The sequence below is a fragment of the Coregonus clupeaformis genome, chromosome 6, assembly GCF_020615455.1.
Source record: "Coregonus clupeaformis isolate EN_2021a chromosome 6, ASM2061545v1, whole genome shotgun sequence".
NCBI lineage: Eukaryota > Metazoa > Chordata > Actinopteri > Salmoniformes > Salmonidae > Coregonus > Coregonus clupeaformis.
The window spans coordinates 48,811,321-48,827,140 of NC_059197.1; the positions used below are offsets into that span (position 1 = coordinate 48,811,321).

The 15,820-nt window shown below is 40.5% G+C and overlaps 3 protein-coding genes across 3 annotated transcripts; 1 reads left to right on the forward strand and 2 right to left on the reverse strand.

Moving 5' to 3' along the window:
- Window positions 1–281: 281 nt before the first annotated feature.
- LOC121567513 (histone H3.3A) lies at window positions 282–3,417 on the reverse strand. The gene is made up of 4 exons (XM_041877607.1): window positions 3,312–3,417; window positions 2,303–2,446; window positions 1,930–2,083; window positions 282–1,658 (listed from the first exon to the last, which is right to left on the reverse strand). The coding sequence occupies exons 2-4, from the start codon at window positions 2,428–2,430 to the stop codon at window positions 1,530–1,532; spliced, it is 411 nt and encodes a 136-aa protein (XP_041733541.1). The 5' UTR covers window positions 2,431–2,446; window positions 3,312–3,417; the 3' UTR covers window positions 282–1,529.
- Window positions 3,418–4,353: 936 nt separating this feature from the next.
- On the reverse strand, window positions 4,354–8,542 carry LOC121567512 (histone H3.3A). Its single transcript, XM_041877606.1, has 4 exons — window positions 8,446–8,542; window positions 5,920–6,063; window positions 5,630–5,783; window positions 4,354–5,116 (listed from the first exon to the last, which is right to left on the reverse strand). Exons 2-4 carry the CDS (start codon window positions 6,045–6,047, stop codon window positions 4,988–4,990), a joined length of 411 nt encoding a protein of 136 aa, XP_041733540.1. The 5' UTR covers window positions 6,048–6,063; window positions 8,446–8,542; the 3' UTR covers window positions 4,354–4,987.
- A 100-nt stretch (window positions 8,543–8,642) lies between these two features.
- On the forward strand, window positions 8,643–14,375 carry LOC121567511 (ribosome biogenesis protein NOP53-like). The gene is given in 12 exon segments (XM_041877605.2): window positions 8,643–9,369; window positions 9,910–9,986; window positions 10,091–10,178; window positions 10,764–10,963; window positions 11,060–11,115; window positions 11,272–11,367; window positions 11,523–11,624; window positions 11,727–11,876; window positions 11,977–12,152; window positions 12,478–12,544; window positions 12,970–13,046; window positions 13,690–14,375. Coding segments are annotated over 12 exon segments (1,356 nt in total). The 5' UTR covers window positions 8,643–9,163; the 3' UTR covers window positions 13,751–14,375.
- Window positions 14,376–15,820: the final 1,445 nt, after the last annotated feature.

The following is a 15,820-nucleotide window of genomic DNA, read 5'->3' on the forward strand; positions in this document are numbered from 1 at the left end:
AGTACTGGACACTTTCTGTGTAACTCCTTTTCACAAGGATAAAAAAAAAAAAGTATAATCACACATATTATCATCTATTTTATCCTGTATTTGAAACAACATTTAACTGAGATCGTTAATGCATTCAGGAGAACACCAGATTGTGATAGTAATAGTAAACAAACCTAACTAACATAATGGTCGTTTGATCAAAGGTGTGCTTTTTACAGCTCTGGCCATAATATAAAATATCTATGTTAGTAAATGATTGACAGTCAATGAACTAAACAGACAGACAGATGTGTGTGTGTAACATCCATTTATTACCACCTTATATGAGAAATCTGGAAATTACAAACATTGTTTTATTTCAACATTTCAAATTCAAATTAAGAAATCAAAATGATTTAAGTTAAAAGGGTGACACATCAACCTGAGAAACGTTACACAGATGTAGGATCTGGAGCGAAGTGAAGGGGGAGGACTAAATATCCCTGACCATCCCATTTATAGCTCACATAACATTAACATACATGATCACTTTACCAATTAGACTATTTTTGGTTTGCAAGACAGCATTGACCACCAAGTTTCATAAACCTCACAACAAGGCCCCTCAGGAGTGATCACAAAGAATATCACTGGATTCACTATTTGTTTGCAAAAGCCTTAAAATGCAGTCTCCAATTATTTATCACAGAAGCCAAATTTGAGAATTCAAAGACAAAGGGAAGGGAAAATAGTGTCAATCAGATAAGAGGCAATGAAATGAGAGTGAACAATCAAGGATCCCCTTTGACAGTCAAAATAAATCACAAGCTTCAACACCTGTAGAAACGATAGCTTAGCTCAATTTTGTTTTCTGTACAAAATTTAATTCGAATCTCCCCCATCTCCAATTAATTCACAAATCTTTTTTCCACTATGAAAAAGGTGTGTAAGCATAAAAAAGAAAAGAAAAGATAATAACCATGATAATGATCAATATTGTAATAATAACCAATTGCTCCAGAGATGTTTTTGAATTGTATACAATTTGCTGTGCTGATCAGAATCTACACGCTCACACACAAAGGTGGGGAGGGGGAGGGCTGGACTCATTCATGTGTTGACATGAAAGATACCAGCTCAGTCTCCATTTCACTGGTCGAGTGGGGAAGGAGGAAGGGGACTAGGTCAGTTGTTCTAGCACCCTGCAGAGAAAGAGTTACTCCCCTCTGCAGACAAAAACCTAACCCCTTCCTCCTGTGACTACCACCTATCTCAGATTCCATGTCTTCTATGTTTTATCTGATCTCTCCACATGGCATCATGACAATGGAACATCTGATTTGATGTTGGTGTGGTGGTGGGGGATCTGACCAGCAACAAGCAGGTACATGCACAATAGACAGTACCCTATAATAGTCTGCTGCCGAGAGTACTAAGAAAACACCACTATACACGTTATTCTTATCATAATCATTGTTTCTCTAATCACTACCAACATAAGAGGAGAGGGAAGAGGAAGACAGACTGGTGAGGGGAGGAGAGGTAAATCAGGGAGGCGTCTAAGCACGCTCCCCACGGATACGACGAGCCAGCTGGATGTCTTTGGGCATGATGGTGACACGCTTGGCGTGGATGGCACACAAGTTGGTGTCCTCAAACAGACCAACCAGGTAAGCCTCGCTGGCCTCCTGCAAACAACAAAGAGCACGTTGGAGAAATGGCTCACAACAACACACTTAAAAATGTGTGGATAATATCAGCCTATAAAATTGTATTTTGTGATACACTCAGGCACATGATCGAAGCATTCCTCTTAAGTGTGTGATTTTTAAAAAGCATCAATATAATGCAATTATTTTCCTCCTTCCTCAAACTTGAGAGATGTGGTTTATGACAGCAACTACAACTGTGATGGTGGGTGTTTGTGTCCCTTAGTTGGGGTGATGGTGTACCACTGACCTGCAGGGCTCCAATGGCTGCACTCTGGAAACGCAGATCAGTCTTGAAGTCCTGAGCGATTTCTCTCACCAGGCGCTGGAAGGGCAGCTTGCGGATCAGCAGCTCAGTGGACTTCTGGTAACGACGGATCTCACGCAGGGCCACAGTACCAGGCCTGGAGGGAAACACACACAGTTAGAAGAATCCCATGACTAACACCACTGTATGGATTCATTACAAAAATCCAGAGTCAAACATGTCATCAAACTCTTTAGGCCTAAATCCTTCTATCTTGCATCAGGTGGTGATGGAGTCATAATAAGGGCCAGTAGTGTGGTTCAGGGACAGAGGGCAGTTTTGGTAAGACCTTTCAGCCTCTCTCACTCTGCATCACCTGTAGCGATGAGGCTTCTTGACCCCACCAGTAGAAGGGGCGCTCTTGCGGGCAGCTTTGGTGGCCAGCTGCTTACGTGGGGCTTTGCCTCCAGTAGATTTACGGGCTGTCTGCTTGGTACGGGCCATGGTGCCAACAAATCACCTGAATAAAGGGGAGAACCACATACATAGACTTGAGATATAATAATTACTATAGCTTAAAAATGTTAACTTTTAGTCATTGCAATTATACCTGATAATCAAGTCACTAAATTTGTATCCATCCTTTATCTCAGCTGATTCAAAACTTTCACAAAATTTGAAAAGCCCTGTGAAACAAGAGTATTTCTGTACAGTAATAGGGTGTTCCACTCATTGTCATTGAACACATCTAGAACAAAAAGTGTTGAGAGGCTACAACATGAATCTCCCCCAATCAAAGTCGACAGTGGGCCAAACAATCAATCAACGGGGAAAACAACGGCATTGGTTGGTTTCATCAATCTAATTGTGTAAACATATGACTAAGGCCAATCAGCGTGTGTTCTATCAAGAGGAGGCGGGATCTACAGCTCCCAGACGTTGTTAGTAGCCCCGCCCACTCAGCTGTGATGATGGCGGCTGCTTGATGCGCAAACGGGATAAAGACCAAAGGCAGAAGAGCAAAGGAGTAGCACTAAAACTTTGATATTTAAATAAACCGCTGTTTGACAATCTCATCAAACAACTAATGTACATAAAAGAAGACATCTCAGGGAACTCGTATGTTGGTACAGAAACGGACTTCGACCCCCAAAGCCTGCGTACAACCGAAGCGAACCCGCGCATAATTTGAAACAATTTTCTCCGGCTGCACTAGGTATAGAAAAGGCTGCAATTCTGTGCGGTTTCGACAGTCGGGTTTGTTATTTTTCTCTACGACGAAAATGAAATGGATTTCCAACTAAATAACACCAGAATTGAAGCAATTTGAAACTTTTCAAATGTGAAGTTCACGTAAATTAAAAGCAGTCGAGTGTTTGACTTACCTATACCAAAAGTGGTTAAAAAGGATGTGAGAAGTGTTTAGCTTGTCTGGTCGTGTCAGTATTTTCTTCCTCGTATCCACAATGGGAACAAGCGTCAAGCGGGAAAATGGCCGCTATGTCAATCATTTCTCCCAGAATGCAACAGTGTATACAAACATTTCTTGTTTCGTTTCTTTTGTGGCGCTTCAGGCACATGATCTTTGGATAGTTTTTTTGTACTCCACTGAATGTTACTTTGTATCAGTCTCAGAATTTCATAAGCGAACATCGTAGCCTACCTGCTAGCGATCTTTACTATTTATATTTTCGAAAACTCCTAAAAATAAAAGTACTTTTTACTCCATACATTTTCCCGACACCCAAAAGTACTCTTTACATTTTGAATGCTTAGCAGTACAGGAAAAGGGTCCAATTCATGCACTTACCAAGAGAACATCCCTGGTCATCCCCACTGCTTTACCAAGAACATCCCTACTGCCTCTGATCAGGCACTCACTAAACACAAATCAGTCGCATACAAATTTAGCAGAGGTTATTGCGAAATGTGTTCCTTGCTCCAACCGTGCAGGAATATCTAACAATTCACAAATCAAAAAAATGGAATGAAGAAATATAAATTAGGACGAGCAATGTCGGAGTCCAGAGTATAAATATGTGATGTATAGAGAGATTGGACAGTATGGACATGCTTTGTTTGTACATGTGTTAGTGTGCCCCTGGCTATCCGTAAAAAAAAAAAAAATTTAAGAGCCGTTTGCTTAATAAGGAATTTGAAATGATTTACACTTTTTACATGAGTATATTTAAGATAATTTTACTGAAGTAGTATTTCACTGGCAACTTTCACTTGTCATTTTCTATTAAAAAGGTATCTTTAATCAAGTAAAACAATTGGGTACTTTTTCCCCCAATGAATATGACAGTTCTTCAAAACGACTGAATGAAACTCACTATTTAAAATATACAGTAAATCGATTAAAATACCATTGCCAGCAGCATGCAACTCAGTACTTTGTATAGGTCAATCACTTTACTCAACCAGTTGTGGAACAGTAGTTTATTATCACCTTTGTATGAGAATTCTGGATATTACAAATGTCTGCTTAAAATTACAGAAACTCAAAACCAGTAAGAAAACGGTATCACAACCTGAGAAAGGAATTAAAATATTAACTGGATAAAAACATGGGAGAAATACATAAACGTTATGCTACACATAGGCCTTTGCAATATTTGTCATGCAATGTATTTTTTATTGATCAATTTCAGAACAGAATTAACCATTGTATCCTGTAAACAGTAGAAATACTAGTAAAAGAAAAAAATTAAATGGTACATGTAAAAAATAATGCATGTATATCAATTAGAAAACAACCCCGTTATAATAAATGTAATAGTATCGTCAATAGTAGGAGGGGAATGCCTGCCCAAGATGCTTCATGCATGCACCCTTTGTTGTGCTGATTTGCATACACATTAAAGGTGTGACTCAGATCAGCTTCAAAACAGATACATGATACACAAAGTACCCTAAAAGTTTGCTGCTAAGAGAACTAAGGGGGACAAGACTACACACACTTTACTTTTGTCACATCATTACTCAAATCAAGCTACTTATAAGGAAAAGTGGGAAGGGAGGAGAAGACAAACTGAGGAGAGGTAAATTAGGGAGGCGTCTAAGCACGCTCCCCACGGATACGACGAGCCAGCTGGATGTCTTTGGGCATGATGGTGACACGCTTGGCATGGATTGCGCACAAGTTGGTGTCCTCAAACAGACCAACCAGGTAAGCCTCGCTGGCCTCCTGCAGACAAAAACACAAGTTCAATTCAGTTGACATGCATAAGCACTGTAACTTGGTATGGACCAATGCATTCTTCGAACATTTGGGGAGAGTCCTGCCAGCAGGCCACCACCTTTAAAGGGATACTTCAGGATTTTGGCAATTAGGCCCTTTATCAACAGACTAACTTGTGGATATCATTTTTATGTCCAGTATGAAGAAAATTAGTTTCTCGAGCCAATGCTAACTAGCATTAGTGCAATGACTAAACGTCTATGGTATCTACAAGCATGCAGATACCTATAGACTTTGTCATTGTGCTAACGCTAACTAGTTAGCATTGGCTCGCGAACCTAACTAACTTTCTTCATACTGGACAGAGACATAAATATGGCATCCACCAGTTCATCAGACTCTGCGAAAGTAGATAAAGGGCCTCATTGCCAAAATTCCTAAGTATCCCTTTAAGTGTACAAATTCCTGATAGGCTTTACAGTGTTATTTGGTGGGTTAACGAAAATCATAAACACTGACCTGCAGGGCTCCAATGGCTGCACTCTGGAAACGCAGATCAGTCTTGAAGTCCTGAGCGATTTCTCTCACCAGGCGCTGGAAGGGCAGCTTGCGGATCAGCAGCTCAGTGGACTTCTGGTACCGACGGATCTCACGCAGGGCCACAGTACCAGGCCTGGAGGGAAACACAGTAATTAAGTAACACCACTGTGGTCCTTTATCTACATAAAATGATTAAAGGAGAGACCACGACACCAGGTGGGTCAAAGCCTGTGTGTTCAGGCACTATGCGTTTTGTCACTCTGCATCACCTGTAACGATGGGGCTTCTTGACCCCACCAGTAGAAGGGGCGCTCTTGCGGGCAGCTTTGGTGGCCAGCTGCTTACGTGGGGCTTTGCCTCCAGTAGATTTACGGGCTGTCTGCTTGGTACGGGCCATGGCGCCTACAAATTACCTGAATAAAAGCGAAATTGAGACAGGAATGTTAATGGAAGTGTAGCTAGATATCAAATTGCAGCGTAAAACCATGTTAGCCTGCTAAACACCACAATGCGACGTGTCAACATATTTCCAAATGCCATGCTTTCATCAGAGACAGAGGCATTTGATTTTAGGTGAGATACAATTTTTTTTAGCTCTGAAACCATAAAAGTGCATTGTTTGGTCTATTAACCTCTACGGGATCAGTGTCCCATATACGGGACGGTTGAGCTAATGTGCGCTAATGTGATTAGCATGACTGCTGTAAGTAACAGCAAACTTTCCAGGACATAGACATGTCTTTTATGGGCAGAAATATTAAATTCTTGTTAATCTAACTGCACTGTCCAATTTACAGTAGCTATTACAGTGAAAAAATACCATGCTATTGTTTGATTTGGGTGCACAACAACAAAAAATGCATTATGGCAACTGGTTTGATACATTCACCTCTGAAGGTAAATAATGTACTTACATTCAGTAATCTTGCTCTGATTTGTCATCCTGAGGGTCCCAGAGATAAAATGTAGCATAGTTTTGTTTGATTAAATCCATTTTTATATTCAAATGTAGGAACTGGGTTAGGGTCTCTGGCTACACACCCACCCCGCCATCTAGATGTGTGAAAGTTAGTGTATAAGCTAATGATCCATCATGTATGACATTCCTGGGAGTGTGTAAACTTACACAAATGATATGATAATACAAAATGTATGTTCGCTATAGTTATGTACTTGAAAATGTATCAATTGACCAATTCAGCACATTTGGGCAGACTTGATACAAAACAGTCCAGTATTGCAATGCTTCACTGGATCAATCTGAAACTTTGCACACACTGCCGCCATCTAGTGGCCAAAATCTAAATTGCGCCTAAACTGCAATATTGTGGCCTCTCTCTTGCATTTTAAAGATGGAACAAAAAAATAAATAGAAACACTTTTTTTTTTGTATATTTTTTTTAACCAGATCTAGTGTGTTATATTCTCCTACATTCATTTCACATTTCCAAACTTTAAAGTGTTTCCTTTCAAATAGTATCAAGAATATGCATATCCTTGCTTCAGGTCCTGAGCTACAGGCAGTTAGATTAAGGTATGTCATTTTAGGCGAAAATTGAGAAAAAAAAGAGTCCAAGATCCTTAAGAGGTTAATGATCAGCTACACTGTATCCAATCAACAGGGTTGGGAGTAATCTTTTGCATGTAATCTGATTACAAAGTAGTGAACTAATCAGTTACATTACCAGCAAAAATATTGTAATCAGATACTTTTGAAAAACTAGAGGATTATTTCTACATTAGAAAGAATGTTTGCAAAATACATTATGACACCTTTAATCACAATGAGATTCAATTCATCATTGAAAAAAGGCACCTTTAAATTTGTTCCACCTAAGCGAGTCTGACCACAAGTCAGACACACCAAATGCGTTTGATGGATCTGTCTAATAACTAAGGGCTGACCCCCCTGTAGCTCAGTTGGTAGAGCATGGCGCTTGCACCGCCAGGGTTGTGGGTTCGTTTCCCACGGGGGGTCAGTATGAAAATGTATGCACTCACTAACTAAGTCGCTCTGGATAAGAGCGTCTGCTAAATGACTAAAAATGTAAACAAATGGGAAATGAATCCAAATGTAACTGAAAGTAAATCAGATTACGTTACTGAGTTTGGTTAATCCAAACATTAAGTTACAGAGTACACATCTGGACAGGTAACCGACAACATTTAGAAAGTACCCTACCAATCAATGACATCCTTATATAATTTGATATTATTTGTATACAACACTGATTGTATCGAAGTCTGGCTCAATTACGCAAAGATGTACATAAATTTGAGCGAATTACAGTGTAAAGGCTTCTTACAACTACCAATAGGAACTTGTTTAGTGATCTGAGGGGCGGGATTCTCTTCCCTTTCCGCCAATGAGCAATGTTTTTCACCAAATAGGTCCCCGCCTCTTACGCATTGGAGACGATGGCTGCTGTAACAGGAACGTATTAACGGGTAGGAAAATTCGAATGTGTTTTACAAGAGTGACAATTAAAACGACATTTAATGGAGGACATTGCCGCTTTAAACTAATAAACACATTGAAGATTGTTCTAGACACCATTAGGAATCGATTGAAAAACTTCAGTACTCAGAAGATCACTCAGAACCGGTGCATAACCGTGTCAAATTCGAAAGGAGTGCTTTGGTCTCTAGTTACTACAAGCAGATAATAGCTTGCTTTTTCGGTCGTCGGGCTTGTGTTTTCCCTATGATTGCAGATATAGTTGCAAAAAGATACTAAAGAACAAAAAAGTGAAAATTCACAAAATTGTAAAAAATATTTCAAACGCGACACTTACCTTTGATACAACAGATAATGTTACAAATGTGAAACTGGTCTCGTGCCCTTATTTATTGCGTTGTTCACACAACAGAATGGAGTCCTATATTGGGTTAAAATGGCAGGTTACCCACAATGCATCTGCTGCGACAAGAGAGACCAACTTTTCTACACGTTTATCAATTGACCCATTCAATCAATTATCAATCATCTTAACTGAAATACATGATCAAGAAATTAAGAAAAGCGTGATATACTCCATAATGTGCGATGTTTGTGAAATTTCCTTTTATTGCATTGGCAGATATTGACCATTTAAATGTATGACAATTATGGACTAATTGAAGGTGTTTTATGGGACTCAGATGATTCCACGTGAGTGGAAGACAAAAGGTATATCATTGCAAAATTAGCAATTACTGGATTTCTGTTACCTATAGTTGTTCATGTAAGAAATCAAACAACTTAGATTCTCAGATGACATTTCTTGGAAGGTTTGTGTATTGTGACAAACATTGCTTTAGTATGAATTGTTTTATATACACGTTTTAAATAAATAAAAACTATTAAAATACCTAGCAAGAAATTATCTTATTATCATTTTATACATTTTGGGCCTACAAATATCTTATTTCCAGGGGTGTTCTTTTTACACAAGCCCTCCTCAAGGTGGCGATAGGGGCCCATCAATTCGTGCAGAACCTCAATAGGGCAGCATAATCTACAGTTGATCCAGCATGGCGGTGGTTAAGAGACCCAAACGCGTGGCAGCGTCGCAGTCGGGATTCATATCTTTAAAATCGTCGGCCGACTCAGATGACTTGAACAGTGGCCGGAGAATGCGTGTGAATAAGAATAAGAAAAAGAATTGGAACAAACACAGTGATATTCAAGATATTGAAGAGTTTTTGGATGACGTGAGACTTCAGGAAAGAGCTACAGGGTGAGCAGCGTGTGTTAGCCAATAGAGCTAACTGTCTAGCTAGTTTTTAACATCTGTATTACTTAATAAGAGATTATTTAGCAGGTATTGCGACATTATTATCAAACCTCTGATTATTCAAGCTAGCTAGTTTTTCATGTCAATCAGTCCAAGTCTTACAAAAATGGGAATTCTACCTTGCTAGCTAGCAATGCTAATGTACACGTTGGTTTGTTTATTCTAACTAGTAAACAAGCTAAGCAGGCTAACCAATGGAGTTGGCTAGATAACTACATGTTTAAAAAAACAAAAACATTTCCAACCTACATTCCTAACTATAATCACCCTCATAATTATCCAAACATGAGCAACACACCTAAACTGAATCGTTTCTTGACCGGTTTACTAATGCCTTGTGATTCGGCTGCTTTTGTACTTAGCTAGCTAGCTAACGTGAATACTTTTATTTACAGTTTAACACATGCTGTATGCATTAGTTACACATTTTGAAGCAAATAGAATGATCTAGTTTTACATGTTTAAAAAAATATTATTAGACAGAGGACTGATATCTGAGAAGCCAGATGATAGCCTGTTCTTTGTGGACATCGGAGAGCAGAGAAAAAGTGTCCAGCCAGGTAAGCGATACTACTGTTTACGTAAAATACATTTTCTGCTTCAACTTTGTTAACGTTTGTAGTGTCAAATCACTGAAGTTAGTGTTTTTTGTGTCTGATGCCAGAAGTCCAAGAGGGGAAGAAGTCAAAGTCACAGCCCCTGAGGATAGACCTGATTCTGCAGCATGACTCCCTTGTCCCTCCGCCTAAAGAGTGAGTTTTTCTGATGTACCCTGACCTTTGCCCTCTCACACCCATCATCCTGCCCCTTACCTGGAGATGGTTCAGTCAGGTTGCGCATGGCACAATGTCCAGTGATGAACCCATCCTTGCGCTCACAGTATTTCCTCGGGAATGTGAAGACAATCATGGAACTCAGGGCGCTGTTGTGTGAACAGTCCTCTGGAAACTGAGGGCAATGTGCTGTTTCCCCTCTCCAGGGTCGTATTTACTAGTAATGAACGTGAAGGGACTACCTGAACTTTCCAATAAGAAATACTTGTTTTTGTTTTCTGTTGCGTAAGGTTTTGCTAATGTGTGCATGAACTAATACTACCCAGATTTCCCCCACTTTGTAAACTGGAGCCATGCAGCAAGGCTATATTGTGTGAAAATGTATGCACTCACTAACTGTAAGTTGCTCTGGATAAGAGCGTCTGTTAAAGACTAAAATGTAAGTGTACTTTGGTTAGCTTATTCCTTGTTCTCGTAACAAGCTGTGATTGTACACACTGTTGAAGTCTTCCTTTTCTTTAGGACACTACTTAAAATTCAGTTCCCTCCTCCTCTCTCCCCCAGTGTTTTGGCACACCAGCAACCGAACGCAAAGAAACTCCGCCGCATTGGAGAGAATGCAGAGAGATTGGCAGCCATGGGCGTGTTGCCACGGAGACAGAAACGGCTCTTGAACCGCAGACCGGCAACTACAACGTGAAAGGCAAAGACGGCGGCCAACAACTTCCCAGACAGACCCTATTATGACCTGTGGGGAGGAGAGGGCATGTTTGACTATTCAAAATGCTAAACTAATTCAAATAAATTGTTGGGAGTTCTTTTCAGCCAGTGTTTGTGACCATCTTTTCTTCATATTGCAGCCATAGAGACAGCAGATCCTTACTACCTTGAGCAAACAGGGAAAAGGCGTGTGAAGGTGAGACAAATGCAGCATTGTCACTGCCTTAAAGTTTATAGTCTCTCAGTATTGTATGTGCTATATAGTAAAGAGGGATACTTAGGCAAATATCAGTGTTTGTATATTTACTCTGTCAGACCATGAGGTTTTAAACGCTATCTTGTTCACTCTTAGCGACCAGAGAAGCTCAATGCAAAGCCCTCTATTCTCCCAGCAGTGGAGGTCATAGCCCCCGGAGGCTCCTACAACCCAGACTTCTTCTCCCATCAGGTAACTTAATACGCTTAACAGTGATTAAATGCCAAAACCTTCAATCCCGGTTCATTTGTCAATGTTTCTGCTCCCATGACGTGTGTGGTGTTCTGTCAATTCATGTTGAGTAATGCTGTGGTTGATGTATTGAAGTGCTGACCTTTTTCTCCCAGGCCTTGTTACTGGAGGCCCATGAGGTGGAGGTGAAGCGGGAGAAAGCGGAACTGAGAATAGAGAGACAGCTGGCTGTCAACCGAGAGGATACCGCCACTGAGGTACGACCCCCCCTCCCAACTGTTCATCATTTCACAGTTCAGACCTATATGTGGTCCGTCCAGCTCCATTTAGCCTGACCTTCCTCTGTTGTTTCTCTGCAGGAGACGGTCTTCCAGGAACAAGTGGAAGGGCTAGTGGAAGACGATGAAGAAGAAGATGAGGAGGAAGAGGATGTTTCTATTCGTGGCGGCTTGCAGCAGGATAAAAAGACAGAGAAAGAAAGGAAGAGAGAGCGCACCGACAAGATAAAGGTACTGAAGACTACTAAGCCTTTTTTCCTAATGTGCCCTAGCCTTTCCCCTCCATGTACTAGCTTAGGATCTGACCCACGGTGTCTCTCTCGCTGTGCAGTTGCAACAGAAGCAGGCGGCGAGGGCGTTCACTGACAAGAAGCAGCAGCTCTTCCAGCTGCGCTCCATCCAGGCGACACTGAAGAGGCGGGAGCAGCGGACCAGAGAGAGGGTGGCCCAGCGCAAGGCCAACCAGGAGGCAGAGAAGTCCATGCCCCGACGTCTCGGCAGACTCAAGTCAGTACCTCCACAGGGCTGCCACTGTTCTCATCTACCATCTTGGTTATTTATTACAATTTATATCTAGAGCGAGATCCAACAGTTTCCCCCATAGAGCTTCCTGGCCCATTTGAAAAGCAGGTAAAATGCATCCTAGGATTAACTGGAAGTAGCTCTAGACATTTCTGTAACAATGGGCTCCAGTAGAACCTATACTCCATCCAAACCAAGTAATTAGGCTGATTTCCATAGTGCTGCTTTCCCCTTAGTGTGAGTTGTCTGTGCCGTTGTCCTGTCTGTGATCTCCATACTCTCTGAACTTGTCCCCCACATATCTCCCCAGGTTCCAGGCTCAGGATCTAGAGATCCAGCTGAGTGATGAGATTCCTGGATCCCTGCGGACACTCAAGGTTTGTGACTGATTATATCCCCCTCACTGTCTACAATACATTCATACTGGGCTGACCTTTTGAACCCATGTACATGTATGTGGAACTGAAATGCTGAAAAAAGTTTCAGGATAGAAACTTATTTCCCTTCAATAATATCTCATGCTGACCTGTTTCGGAGAAGGTCCTTCATCAGAGCATTTATTTATATGTGTTTACTGACGGCAGGTAGCTTAGTGGTTAAGAGCGTTGTGCCAGTAACTGAAAGGTCGCTGGTTCTAATCCCCGAGCCGACTAGGTGAAAAATCTGTCGATGTGCCCTTGAGCAAGGCACTTAACCCTAATTGCTCCTGTAAATCGCTCTGGATAAGAGCGTCTGCTAAATGACTAAAATGTAAATGTGCTGACATGTTTCCCTTCTCCACATGTAATTATGTGTCCTGCAGCCAGAGGGCAGTGTCCTCAAGGACCGCTTCAAGAGTATGCAGAAGAGGAACATGATTGAGCCCAGAGAACGAGCCAAGTAAGTTATTCTCCCCCTTTCCTTAAAACAAACAGCATCTCATGTCAGGTATATATTTGCCTATAATTGATATTGGACAATGATGTCGTATACTTAGTGGTGCGTGTATGTCTATAACTCATAACTTTCATAGTAGAACGTTCTAGATTTGTGTTTGCATTATTGGCAGTTTCCAGAGGTATATTACAAAGCAGGATCAATGCGTTAGCCAGTTAACTTGCCTAAATATTGTGAAATAACTTTTTGGAAAGTTGAGCTTGAAATGGGCATGATCTAATTGACCCAACAACCAAAAACACATTTAGCTTTCATAATGAACCAGGAAATAGTTATTTTTGGTTGTTTATCAAAGTTAGCTGGCTAACCTGCATTGTAGTAGAACCCCTTGGTTCAGTCAGCTTGAGCATGACAGTGTCCAGTGATGATCCCATCCTTGCTCTCACAGTATTTCCACAGAAATGTGAAGACAATCATGGAACTCAGGGCGCTGTTGTGTGAACAGCCTCCTGGGAACTGAGGGCAACATGCTGTGCTGCTTCCCATCCACATTTCTTTTTTAAGAGAATATAGTCTTGGTTTGATAAGCCATTGAAGTGCTTTAGCATGGACAGTGTTTGATTGTGTGTTCTGCCTCCTCCTGCAGGTTCAAGAGGAGACACAAGGTGAAGTATGTTGAGAAGAGGGCCTTCAAGGAGATCACCTAGCGACCAAACCAACCTATTGAACTGTTCAGGACTATGTTGTCACTCACAACAACACAGCGGCACCCACCACCACTGAGTGACAGCCAGCCAGAGAGCTACTGTTTGCTCTCTCAAAATGTCATCTATCAAGGTTGACAGAGTTGCCACCCTTTTTAAATCTGTGTTGTTGGAAAATATTGAAGATCCAAGTCCCCACGATTTTGAAGATTATTTGCCGTGCCTTGATATTTTCACACACCTATATACAACATGAACCAGCCCAACCCAGATAGTGTCATACAGATTCAGGCTCAGTTCTAATGCATTTAGAGTTTAAATTAGTTATTTGGCAGGATATTTAAATCCACTGACTCTGGGTTTGTCAACATCAGTTGGGAACATTGAAGGGTGCTGTCTCCCTCTCGTAGTTGGTAATCTTGTCTTTTGCTCTTGCCAAACATCAAGATTAATGCCCTCATTAGAAGGGGTGGATGCCTGAGTGAATACGCAAAGCAATTAATGACAGACTTAACGTTTTAAAACCACGTGTCAAGAGTTGGACTTGTGTGCAACTGACTTGTGTCAGTTACATCTATTATTTTGTACAAAATCACTTTATTTCATTAAAGCAAGTTATTTATTGAAATTGTTGTTTTTTTTTACTCTGACTATGCTATATTTAAATGCCTCATTGCATTTGTGGTAACAATATAAATTGTTTGTAACCTATTTAATCCCATCGGTCACAATAGTGAGAGAGAGAAAACGTGTACTTTACAGGCTCTAGAGGAGTTAGTTGTACTTATCCACAAAATAAGTAAGGTGTCTAGTATGATTTCAAAAGTTACATATGATTTCTCAAAATGGTCTCTAGACCACAAGCAAATCTCCAAGGTGTAATTTTACGAATTTGGCACCAGAAGTCTGTATTCAACTGCTTAAAAAACCAATACATTCTTCCAATTGTTTACAAAAATAATGTTTAACGGCTCTAGTTTACATGTCTTAATTTTCCATACATTGTATCCATGATGCTCGTGGTATATGAAAATATCTTAGTGGTCACATTTGTGACCTTTGGGAAAATAGTGGCTATAACTTATTATATAGTGCCTATAGAATGTACACCGCCCTTGGATTTCTTCACATTTTGTGCTACATAGTGGGGTTCAAATAGATTTGATTGTACATTTTTGTCAACTATCTGCACAAATACTGTCAAAGTGGATGAAATTCTAACTTTTTAAAGATTCATGAAAAATAAAACACTACCTTGATTAGATAAGTATTCACCTCCCTCAGTCAATACATGTTAATCACACCTTTGGCAGCAATTGCAGAGTCTTGGCTAAGTCTCTTAAGAGATTTGCACACCTGCATTGTGCAATATTTGGACATTATTTTCAAAATTCTAGACCACATTTTTGAAAACTTGCCAATAGGTTTTCAGGCAGATTTAAGTCAACTGTAACCTGGCCACTCAAACGTTCACTGTCTTCTTGGTAACCAACTCCTGTGTAGATTTGTGTTGTAGGTTATTGTGGTGCTGAAAGGTGAATTCATCTCCCAGTGTCTGGTGTGAAGCAGGTTTTCCTCTATGATTTTGCCTGGACTTAGCTTCATCCCGTTTATTTTCATCCTTTAAAACTCCCCAGTCTTTGCCAATGTCAAGCATACCCATACCATGATGCAGCCACCACCACGCTTGAAAATAAGGAGGCAGTTACTCAGTAATGCGTTGTGTTGGATTTGCCCCAAACATGAGGCTTTGCATTTAGATCAAAAAGTATTCCTTTGCTGTTTTTTTTTGTTGCAGTATTACTTTAGTGCCTTGTAACATACATATGCATGTTTTGGAATATTCTGTATATTTGTATAATTTTCACTATCATTTTGGTCATTATTGTGGAGTCACTACAATGTTGATCCATCCTAATTTTTCTCCCATCACAGCCATTGAACTCTTAAAATCACAAACAGCCTCATGCTGACATCCCTAAGCAGTTTCCTTCCTGTCCTGCAGCTCAGTTCAGAAGGACGACTGTATCTTTGATATGTCTGGGTGGTTTAATACATGATCCACAGCATAAT